This window comes from Panthera tigris, chromosome B1 (assembly GCF_018350195.1).
Source record: "Panthera tigris isolate Pti1 chromosome B1, P.tigris_Pti1_mat1.1, whole genome shotgun sequence".
In the NCBI taxonomy this organism is placed as follows: Eukaryota; Metazoa; Chordata; class Mammalia; order Carnivora; family Felidae; genus Panthera; species Panthera tigris.
In genome coordinates, this window is record NC_056663.1 from 121,431,879 (window position 1) to 121,443,921 (window position 12,043).

At 51.1% G+C, this 12,043-nt stretch overlaps 1 protein-coding gene across 2 annotated transcripts in view; it reads left to right on the plus strand.

Annotated features, from left to right (window-relative positions):
* CB1H4orf54 (chromosome B1 C4orf54 homolog) overlaps positions 1 to 12,043 on the plus strand; it is a 45,751-nt gene that overhangs the window by 25,507 nt on the left and 8,201 nt on the right. For both annotated transcript variants that reach the window (XM_042984136.1, XM_015537035.2), the window contains one exon: positions 5,953 to 11,420. In XM_042984136.1, coding sequence (XP_042840070.1) covers positions 5,953 to 11,383 — 5,431 coding nt within the window. In that variant the 3' untranslated portion in view covers positions 11,384 to 11,420. The remainder of the gene's footprint in view (positions 1 to 5,952; positions 11,421 to 12,043) is intronic.

Genomic DNA, 12,043 nt, shown 5'->3' on the forward strand with positions numbered 1-12,043 from the left:
GTACAGAAAAGCGAACACTCATAAGCATACAGCTTGCTGTACTTTCACACAGTGGATGCATCTATGCGATCAGCACCCCCAGGAAGAAGTGGAGCCTTTCCAGAGCCCCCATCTGCACCTGCCCTGGCACCATCATCTGGGGTAGCCATCATTTAATATGTGCCCTTTGCAGGTGGATTCTTTTCCTAGCATTGTGTTTGTAAGATTCATCTATATTGTTGCATGTGGCAGTTGTTTATTTATGTGGTATTCGTTCTTAAAGTAAAACTTGATGCCACAATGAAGTTATTTGCATTTTTAGGGAGTATTCTCCAATTTTTTGAGAATGAAGTTGAGTCTCTTCTGTTTGGTCACTCGGATGACCAAGTTTGAGCAATACAGGAGAAAGCACCACATTTGGCGCCAGGAGAAAGGAGTCTAGTCTTCCTCCACCACCCACCACTGTGTGACCTTGGACAAGTCACTTAAATCTCTGAACTTCATTCCCTACATTAATAAAGTAAGGAAGGGAGGGTCAAATGTCTCTTGGTCTACCCCCGTATGAGTCGTCTTTGCTTCACTTTTTTTTTATTTTAATGTTTATTTATTTTTGAGAGCGAGTGAGAGAGACAGAGCGTGAGTGGGGGAGGGGCAGAGAGAGCTGGAAACACAGAATCCGAAGCAGGCTCCAGACTCCGAGCTGTCAGCACAGAGCCCGATGTGGGGCTTGAACCCACAAACCATGAGATCATGACCTGAGCCGAAGTCGGATGCTTAACCAACTGAGCCACCCAGGCACCCTGTATTTGCTTCACTTCTAAGTTGAATGGGCTTAACTTAAGAAAAGTTTATGGATGAAATAAAATTTCTCTAAAATAAAATTATTTTTTTCTATTACAAAAGAAAAGCATATTTGTTGTAATAGTTCAAACAACACCTAGTTGTCTGAAGGAAAATCTGACAATAATTGTTCAATCTTGCCTTTCCAACACACAAAAACAATGTAGTTTGGTATCTATACATCTATACATTTTCCGTTGATACAACTCTGTTCCCTTAATGAGTTTGTTGATTGTTTTTGAATGGAATCATACTAATACATTTTATTCTGCAATTTTCTTTTCGTGGAAATTCTTTCAAGATTGAAACATACGTTTCTGATCATTTAATGTCTGCAGAACTAATGTATACACAATGTGCCATTGCGTGCATTAAGGAATCTACTCCTGAAATCATTGTTGCACTATATGCTAACTAATTAACTAATTTGGATGTAAATTAAAAAAATAAAATAAAAAGAAGAGAAAAGAAAAGAAAGAAAAAAAAGAAAAAAAAATTGGTTCAACACTAACCTAGTCTGGAGAAACTTCCTGTAACTTGTAAAGCCTGATGAGGCATCTTTCCTGACCTGCTGTCCCCGATGCTTAGACCCTCAGGACCCTGCCTCCTGCAGGCTGGAATAACCAGTAGCTGACTCTGGGGAGATGGACAGAGTTAGGCCATTTGAAGTGGTCAATATTACACAGAGGAAGATTTATTTATCCTGTCAGTGTTTCACTTTGATGCTGGTCTGGAAAGGATAATTTTCCCTTATCCAGTAATATCTGAAACACCAAAACCTCCACTCCTCCCTCAAAAGAGAGCCAGATGGAAGCCATTGTCAGGGGCCAAGGGGAAGAAGGGAAATAGGGGTGGGGAGAGGGAGGGCAATATGTCTGGGAGACCATTGAGAGAGGAGAGGGGGAGGGCGGGAGACCAGAGAGGAGCAACTCCTTGACACCCATCCTGACTGGAGGGAGAAAGTAAGGAAACTTTTTGCCCCACCTCCTCCCTCTGTGGGCTGGCTTGAGTGTCAAAGTTTTATTTCTGGTGGTGAACTGTGTCTTCCTGTCCTTCCAAGTTCTAAGGGCATAGCTAAGGGGTTGCATCTACAATGTGCATGGCACGATTCTACAATAACGTGCTCTTCTTTGCACAAGAAGATAGTGCTACTTATTCATCCTCAGGGTACATGCTGTTTTTTATTCACAGGGATAGTTTTACACTAATCCTGCCACTCTGTTTCCTTGGACTCGGTGGTGACCAGCTGGTTCCATGTGCAGGCAGCTGTTTGAGGCTGTGGAACAGCTAATTGGCCAGCAGTGGGAATGAACCTGTGACCTCCACCTCACAGACTGAGTGCTCAGTCCTCAACTGCGGGTGGTGGGCTCGAGTCACTCAAGAGCTGGGCAGTCAGTGCTCTGGCACTGTTAGTTGTGAAAAGTCATGTAGCAACATGTCTTCACTAACCTCAATTTTTTAATCCACAAAGTGGGAATGATCATTGCTCTCTCATGGTGTTTTTAAGAGGATTAAACAAGCCAAAGCACATGTTTACCTCAGTAACTAAATAAATGCTTTTTGGCACCCTCAAAAAAAAAAAAATAAGAAGAAGAAGAATGTGGTGCCTTTTCTTCGGATGTAATTCTTAGGCGTGCCCACCTGGGCCAGGAAGCCAAACAGCTGGCCACACTCTGGCATTAGGCAGTGGTCTACAGAAAAGCCTCCTTCACATCATTGTGTGTGAATACAGAATTTAAAGTAATCAGAAAATATCCGTCTCCTATTGCACCCCAGAGAATCCTGAGAATGTCTGCACTTGGTAAATCTTCTGTCTGACTTCTAGTTTGAGTCCAAGTTTAAACCTATCTCTTTATTTCTAGTCTAGTAGCCTATGTCTGCTAACGTGCTAAAGCGTTCTTCCCTTTGAATGATGTATTTGCCTATTGTATTATGCCATTGTTGGACACCTGAAATATAACCATATTCTTTTACCAACTGGTGGATAGCCTGGCCTTCATTCTCTATTTCTTTAATGATGTTAAAGTTTTTCTTACTATGATACGTTTCACAAGACTTTCAGAGAATGCTAAGAACTTTCTCTGCAGAGATAAAAATAATGACACTGAGTCATTTCCTTTGTTGCTCTTTGAAATCCCATATAAAGTTATCTACCAAGTATACCTTGCTTGGTCTAGTAAGTATGCTTGCTTAACATGAGTTAATGCTGGTGACATTAGTCATTGTTAATTGCTCAAGAGTTGAGATCAGGTAGGCAATCACTGAGTTCATCTGTAAAAAAAAAAAAATGACTCCAGTCATATTACGGAATAAAAGGCTCTATGGCTACCAAATGAGTATTTCATAGTAGCATACACTGACAGAAAACCCTGAAAATGCAGAGGCCAGGCAGTTTGGGGTTCTTAATTGTGTTGACTTTCTGCTACAATTGGTCATTGTTTTTCCATTTATGAGTTTCTTTCTTCTTTTTCTTCTTTTTTTCCTTCCAATCTTTTAATAGAGTCTGTCCTATTCTGAATTCTCTGCCTGTCTGATTTTTAAATAGAATTTGTGGTTTGAATTAAACCTTAGTTTTTGGAAGTTGACTTTATTTGAAAGAGATTTTCTTACAAGTTTTTCCTACACTGGCATTCATTTAGTTAGAAAAGAGAAAAAGACCTGCACAGAGAAATTGCAGGTAAGTACCTCTTTTAGGATAACCCTCTTTTTGTCTCTTGGGGAGCTCTGGCTAGGGCTGTGCTTTCTGGAGGAAGCAAGACTCTAGAAGCAGGTTTTCATAACTTCAGCCATTAAGCAATTATTCCTTAACCTACAAGGCATCTGACCTTCCAATTTTGTACTTTGTCAACTGCAGGGAGAAACCGCTGAAATATGTCGAGTTATCATGACAGACAGGGCCATGTGGAAAGTGCTGGAAAATTCCTCCTTAGACTATAATTGCCTTGATGGGCAGAAATTCTGCCTTCTATTCAACTATGGAGTGTGTATGGCCCATAGTGCTTGAGGCAGTGTTCAGGATTTATTGTGCAAGGCTTCAGAGCAAGATTAAAATGGGGCATTGAAATTACTCTACTTGCCTGAGCAACCAATTCTATTTTATTTCATTTTATTTATAGGGTCATGTTCCTTAATCCCTGAGTATATAATGTATACACAGGTTGATAATATTTTTATCAGAAATATTTTTATCCGAAAGAGGTGTGTTCTGTTTGTGGTCATGCAGATGAGATTGCCTAATAGATGCATTGCTTCCTTCTAATTGAGCATTTGGCACCGTGGAGAGCGTTGGAGCAGAGAAGCCAGCAAGCCTCTGCAGCATAATGCTCCAGGTTCAAGTTCTGGAGCCAGACTGCTTGGGTTTGAGTCCTACTCCATAATTTCTTAACATCTCTATGCCTCAGCTTTCTTATGCATTAAAATTGTACCTAACTCATCAGGTTGCTAATACATACACATGTAAAGGTGCATCACACACAGTAAGGCTACATAACTCTTAGTTGTGATTATTATTTAACCTTTTCATTGTCATTAAAAATCTGGGAATTTGTGCCATTGAGTCTGGTTCTCCATAACCAAAAAGTTGGTTGAAAATTTAGCAAATTCTCCCTTTTCTTCTTTTTCTTTCATTCCCTTCCTCTCCCTCTGTTTCTTCCTGTTTCCTTTTCTCTTTTACTCTCCGCCTAGTGCTCTGGCTTTATATCCACACCATGATACTTGATATTTCCAGTATTTCCTTATGTCATGTTTTTAATGGCAATGACGTGAGCAGAAGCAAGTTGTCAGGGGGAGAACGGCAATGCTGTACTCTCCACGTCTCGGGTATGGGAAGGTAAATGCTTCACTTATTAGGGGCTCCCACTCCATACCTACCCCCACGCCTATCCAGAAGAAGGAACATTTTTCTGTGCGGGGGTGGCTTTCACATTGGAAGGGGATGGGTGATGATGTTATTTTTGTTCCCCACAAATGTGGATGTTTAAAATAGTGCTTTATTCAATCGGCATAAGTGACACATAGACTATGTATAGTGGTGAAATTGGGCCTGGCAGGTGATGAGGGCCAGATCTTATGAAAACCAAGGGTCGTGGTTCTCCACTGATAGCACCCAAGGATCTGCTCTGAGAGTGGCCAGCACAGAACCCCTATCGTGGGGCGCCTGGCAAATTCACTTGCACAACTACTGAATTATCTGAAATGGATGTACCTCAGAGCCAGTGAACTGGGACTTTGGCTCCATTTCCATGGGGCATGCCAGCGGGTCACATTTCCTCTCTGAACCTCCCTCCAAGCCGCACTGTACTCATGAAGGGTAAGTGTATTCGTCGTTCTTTTGTGCCTTTTGACTCCACGCCCTGCAGGACTGGAATTCAGCCAGCGTAACCGAATCACGAGGCTACAGCTCAGGCTATATTTAATTGAAGGTTTATTGTCTTGCCCCGGTTTTAGAAGTTTAGGGAACTTTTTCTGAGATCGATTGGATACTGTAGAGTTTGAAGTAGTGTTAATTTTGACCCCATGTGCTCCTTTCTAATGACTATTATTGACAGTTTATTTATTTAAGGTCTTCTGTCTTAAGTCTTTGAAAATTGCCCTTTTATACTTCAAGTCCACACAGTAAGGATTCTAGAAGGGATTCTGGTTTGGAACAGATTATCTTTTATGGAGTGTAACTTCGGAGAAAGAGGGATGGCATATTTTACTCCTATGGAAGTTTTATGACCAGAACTCATCTGAACGAAGAAGAAAGTGCATAGATTTTGAGGCAAGCATAAAGCCTCCCATATGTCTAGGAGAGATTTTGAAATCTTTCTGGATTGTCCTGAATTCATATGAAACGCAACGCCAAATTTGAATTTTATTTAAGAACAAGGGGAAAAAGCCATTTAATCAGATTGGGGAGTGAAAGATGGCAGTGAGTAAAGACTAATTTCATACTTGCTAGACATGGCTATAATAGATTACATAGAGCATTTGGTTGATTTGAATGAGAACCCACATGCCTCCTCCACCCTGCACCTTCTCTTTTCATCGCAGAGCCTCCTCTCTCTACCCTCAAGTGTGGTTTCAGTATGACTGGGGAACAGACACTAAAAATATTTCTGGAATGACGTGACCCACTCTCGCCCCATCCAGGAAAGGGACAAGGCTTCACAAGAAACAGCACATGCTTTCCTTTCATTTCTGGAAGTCCCTGGGTCGACCTACAGATGCTGCTCCTTCCGTGGCCGATGGCATTCAGACTCCTCGCCGCCGAAGGTGCCAGACAAACAACTGGACAGAACAGCTCCGCCACGGGAAGCTGGCCCCAGTCTCGGCCGGAGCAGCAGCCCCCCGGCCCCAGACCACCTCTGCCACCCCAGCCGGGAGCCTTCCCGCCTCCCTCGGTCTTGCCCCCGCCACGCCACAGGGGCTGAGGACCTGGGAGCTGGTGGCAGCCGCCGCAGTGGTGCCTACGGCCTTGGGGCCGGTCCAGGCACGTGGGGCCCTGCTCAGGGCCACTCTGCAGCCCCTCCGTGGCCAGGGAGGGACCCAGGACAGCCCCGGCGCTCACCACTGTCTCTTCCTGTCGCTGAAACTTAGCCGAGGGCTCGGAATGGAAGGCGCCACTCCCGAGCCGAGTCCGCAGGCCAGACCGGAGGAGGTGGGCGACCCCGGGGAGAGCGGGGCTCCAGAGAGCCAGGAGCTCAGGCAGCAGCTGCGGCCGCGGCCCAAGCCAGCGGCCTCCTCCCCGCGAGGAGCGAGCTATGTGGAGATGTGCGCGTCCGCTGGGGCCCAGGAGGACAGCGCCGGCTCCAGCGCACTCGCTCTGGGGCGCTGCCCCAGAGCCCAGGGGGCCCCTAGGAGTCCCGGGGAGGAAGCCCAAGATGAACCCAGCCGTCGAGAGGGCAAGGCCCCGGCCCCCCGGAGGAATCCTGCCGCCTCGGAACTCTCCAGATCCCAGCTCTCCCGCACAGACGGGGGCAGCAACGTCTCCTCTTCCTCCTCCTCCTCCCCGGTGGACAAAGCAGAAGAAGGTGGCCCTTCCAAGATGGATGATACCACGACATCAACAGGGGCTCTGGCCACCTCCTCTTCGTCTTTAGGCTTTGAGAGTGACAGTGGTGAGAACGCAGTGAGCTGCCAGCCCAGGGGAGGAGGAGGTGGGGGGAGAGCAGGGGGAGGAGGAGGGGGGGGAGGGGCAGGTCGAGGGGGAGGGGGAGACGGAACAGAGTGCAGGGACATTATTGCCAAGTCTCAGGGCGGCAGGGACCCCCCCAAAAATGAGGAGGCTCACTACATCACCACCCACGAGATCCAGCTGAGTGAGGTGGAGCAGGACATGGATTTTGACGTGGGACTGGCCTCCCGCTGGGATTTCGAGGACAACAACGTGATCTACTCGTTCGTGGACTACGCTTCCTTCGGTGGCAGCGATGAGACCCCGGGGGACGTCACCACCCCGACCGAAGAGGACGACGACAACAGCTGCTACCTCAGCACCACTCCTAGCACCAATGCCACCCAGACTCCGAGCCCCACCAGCAGCGACCCGGCCCGCCCCGGCGCCGACAGCAGTGGTCGCCACACCAGCAGCACGGAAGTGGGCAGCGGCCCCTCTGACAGTGACCCCACTCCCCCACCCACCGGGCCTGGCACCGCCACCCCGAGTGAGCCCTTGCCCGAGCCCCCGGAGGCAGCGTCAGGGGCAGCCGCCGCCGCAAGCAGCTGTGGGAGTGCGGCAAGCCAGATCCTCCTATCAATCAAACCGACTTCCCGGGCTATAAATGAGCCTAGCAACGTGCGTGCAAAGCAAAACATTATTTATGCTGCCAAGCATGAAGGCGACATGAGCCTCCGCGTCTCTACAGCTGCTGAACACAATTCAAGTTCACTGAAGCAAGACCCGGCTGCAGCCGTGGCTCAGGACCATGCAAAGAAATTCATCGCTGTCCCTGCTCGCCTGCAGACCCGGTGCGGGGCCATCCGGGCGAAGGAGCTGGTGGACTACTCCAGCGGGGCCTCCAGTGCCGTGAGCGAACTGGACGATGCCGACAAGGAGGTGCGGAACCTGACCTCCCGGGCCTTCCGGAGCCTCGCCTACCCCTACTTCGAGGCCCTGAACATCAGCTCCCGGGAGTCCTCCACGCTCTCCGAGGTCGGCTTTGGGCGGTGGTCGACCTTCCTGGACTTAAAATGTGGAGGTGTTGGAGCCAGGGTGGAGCAGAGCCTCCTGAGGAGCAGTGCGGCCTCCGTGGCCGCGGGTCTGAGGAAGGGCGGTGGGGCCAGGACGGCCGCAGACCAGCTCTACATCCAGTCCAGGAAGTCCCAGACCAAAGCCTTGGAGTTCGTGGTCAGCAAAGTCGAGGGGGAAATCAAACATGTGGAGACCCCGCTGTGTTTCCAGAAACAGGTCCAGACGGGCTCCCGCGTGGTCACCCTTCTCGAGCCCATGAATTGCCGCAGTGACAGCAAAGCCAGTTCGGCCACTGGGCCCTGCAGAACCACCAGAGGCTCCAGCAAGGGCCCCGGGTCGGTGCACACTGACGATGGCTCGGAGACCTCTGAGAGCAGCAAGCCTGCCTCCCGCGCCGACGGCCCCCAGAAGAAGTCCAAGTTTGCTTCCAGTCTGCTCAAAAATGTCATCTCCAAGAAGATGCAGCGGGAACATGAGTTCAAAATGGAGAGGGGAGAAGTCAGCGACACATCCCACCATAACCTCTCCGGCACCTCCAAGGAGACGGCAGAGAGCCCTGCTCGGGGGGAGAAGCCGCGGGAGAGGGGCCTGCAGAGGCAGAGTTCTCGCCACTCAGAGGCGGGCTCTGAGTACACGGTGCTCAGCGTGGCGGACGCAGGTGTGGAGGGGTCCGCAGCCGAGTCTAAATCCCCGATCTTCAAAGCCAGTGCTCCTCGGGAGAGCGCCGCGGTCTCCTGGCGAAATTTCCCGGATGGACATACGGAGGAAGTCTGCGAAATTAAGAAGAGTGCATCAGAGACTGTCAAAGGCATCTTCCTCCGCAGTCAGAACAGTGCATTCCGGTCCTGGAAGGAGAAGGAGGCAGAGAAGAGGGAAGAAAAAGCCCCCATTGGGAAGCTGAAGCTTCCCAAAGGGGGCGACTGGAGGGCTGATCTCGGAGAGATCTCTGCCAGCAAGTCCACCATCATGTCTCGCCTTTTCGTCCCCAACATCCAGCAGACGCCCAAGGACAAGCAGCCGGGGAAGCAGGCTACCAAGTATCCTGCTGCCCAAGCCACCTCCATGGCAGTGATCCGGCCCAAGGCTCCCGAAATCAAGATCCGGCTGGGGAGCGTGCAGCAGCCAAGCTCGGACTTCAACATTGCCAAATTGCTCACGCCCAAAGTGGCCAGCAGCAGCGCCTCTAACCTCTTTAAGACCATTGAGGACAACAGCAGAGCGCAGCAGAAACTCTTCCGGGGAGACAACCTGGAAAAAGTGCCCCAGTTCCAGGTGAGAGACGTCAGAGACAAGTCCAAGGCCCAGGGCCCCCTCCACCAGGTGAGAGATGTCAGGAAACTAATCAAAGGGTCAGGGGACGGCAGTGACAAGGGCAGCGTTACCCCAGAGCAGGGGCTGACCGGGCCCAAACCCAGGCAGCTGGCCGCTGCAGCTGGCGGATCCAAATCCCTTTCTCCCATAGTGATTACGTGCCAGGCCGTGGTGAACCAGAGGGAAGATAGCATGGACCGCGAGCCGAGGGAGAACATAGGCAAAGGTGGCAGCGGCAGGGTCTTGAATTCCTCCTCACCGGAAGGGACAGTCTTGGTTCATAGGGCATCTGGCAGGCTGCCCGTGGCCACCATTGCCCCCAATAAGCCGGAGCAGGGGTCTTACCTGCCTGTGCTCAAGATCATCTCTAAGGCTTCTGCTCAGAAGACCCCAGAGAAGGCCAAGGAGGAGGAGGTCAAGGAGGAAGGGAAAGGCCCCAAGCCATCTCGGAATGCCCTGGAGAAGCTGACTGCCGCAGTGAGGTCCATGGAAGAGCTGTACAGCTTCAACAGGAACGAGTGGAAGCGCAAAAGTGACCCTTTGCCCATGATGATGGACAGCCATGTCCTGTCGCTCATTGCCAGTGAGGAGAGGGAAGGGGCTGCGGGTGCTGAGGGGGACCCAGACAAGCTGGCCCGACGACTGGGTGAGCTGGAGGAGCGGGGCGCAGGAAACAAAGGCGGTGTGGTCCTGCGTGGGGGCCCCGTGGAACGTCTGCAGCGGAGAAACTCCAACCCTAGCACTGAGAGTGTGTCCGCCCGGGCAGCTGCCTTTGAGAACCTGGCCAGGGAGAGGCCTCGATCGCTCTATATTCCCCCAGTCCACAAGGATGTGGAAAGAACCCAGCCCCTGCAGCCCCTCCCCCCACTCCCCAGCAACCGAAATGTGTTCACCGTGAGTGCCAGCAGCACCCAGAAAACTGGGGGTGTCGCTGGCAAGTTCCCACAAGGGCCTTCGCCAGAGAGTCCTTCGGCAGCAAAGGGCATCAAATCACAGGGACTCCGGTCCCTCAAGATCTCTCCGGCCACACGGGCACCTCCTGATGAGGTGACCAATAGGAAAAATGGCAGCAATTTGGAAAAGAACAATAGTGACTGTGAGAATTACCTGACCATCCCCCTTAAAGGAAGCTCTGCAGCTGGAGAGCTTCCGGGCCGGCCCGGGGCTGGGAGGGAGGGGCCGCCCGCCTCCTCAGCGACCACTCTCTGCAGCTTGCCACCCCTGAGCGCCCGCAGTCAGGTCCCCAGTAGTCCCAAAGGCTCTCAGGTCAGTGGAACCGGCCGGCCAGCTTGGCGCACCAAACCCGACAACCCCAGGGAGACAGTAGCTGCCCCCCAAGGGCCACAGAGCCCCGAGCATCTTCCCACTGCCATCTACCACCAGCAGCCACTACCCTTCACCCTGCAGGGAGCCCAGCCCCAGGTCCTCTGCTTCTCCCCACCCAGCATGCCTGCCCCAGCACCTGCAGGCCCGGCCTCAGTCCCTGCAGACCCCTTCCAGCAGCCACAGCCTCAGCAGACCCAGCGCAAGATGCTCCTGGATGTGACGACAGGCCAGTACTATCTGGTGGACACACCAGTACAGCCCATGACCCGAAGACTCTTTGACCCTGAGACAGGGCAGTATGTGGATGTGCCTATGACCTCCCAGCAGCAGGCTGTGGCTCCCATGTCCCTCCCTGTGCCTCCTTTGGCCCTGAGTCCTGGGGCCTATGGACCCACCTACATGATCTACCCCGGTTTTCTGCCCACGGTGCTGCCCACCAGTGCCCTGCAGCCCACGCCAATTGCTCATACCCCAGGGAGCAGTGAGCTCTCCTCCATGGCGGCAGAGCCCCCCAGCAAAGATGCAGCTTCGACATTCACTGAGGCCCCATACTTCATGGCCTCTGGTCAGTCTCCTGCCTCCTCTTCCTCCTCGGCCGCAGCAGCCACATCCCAGCTCGTGGGGGCCAAGGGCTTCGCCCACCTGCACGGCAAGCCTGTCATCAGCATCTCTTCGCAACCCCTGGGGCCGAGGATCATTGCGCCCCCCTCCTTTGATGGCACAACCATGAGCTTTGTGGTAGAACACAGATGATGCGCAGTCACCAGAAAGCAGAACGGAGCAGCTGCTGGTGAGTGAATGTTACTTTGATAATCAGTTTTAAGGGATTAAGAGCAATCCTACTGCTTCGTGTTTGAAGTGGCAGGGGAGGCTGTCTGTAGAAAGGGGCGTTTTGGGAGAGGAGAACAATACCCCACCTAAATTATTAAGGAGCTAATTTCCTTACCAAGTTTCCCCTTCTTCCCACTCCTCAATCCCCACAGCCAGCCTTTCCCCCTCTGACCTTTTCAAACTGCCTGTTTTTCCCACCAGTGAGTAGGAGGGAAGTGAACCTTAGATCTGTCAGGTTAGCCTTTGGTGAGGATTGGCAGGGGAAAGAAATGAAAACCCGGTCTGGATTTTGTGGAGTGAGCTTCGCTCTATTCCTGGCAGCCCCAGCGACAGAAGGCGTGAATATTCTGAGAGATGGGTGGGAACACCGGTGCTCTTGTTGCTCCCCACAAGTAAGAAGAATCACACTGGCATTTTCTTGTTTAGGAGGTTTTCTAAAATCTGTACAAAGGCTTCTCTCCCTCCACATCTTCTCTCACTTGAAATGTCTTATACAAAGGGACTGTATATTTTAAGCTCTTGTTTTTCTGTTTCCAGATAGAGTACTTTTTCGTAGGGTGAGTTCAAGGTCTTTAGACACAC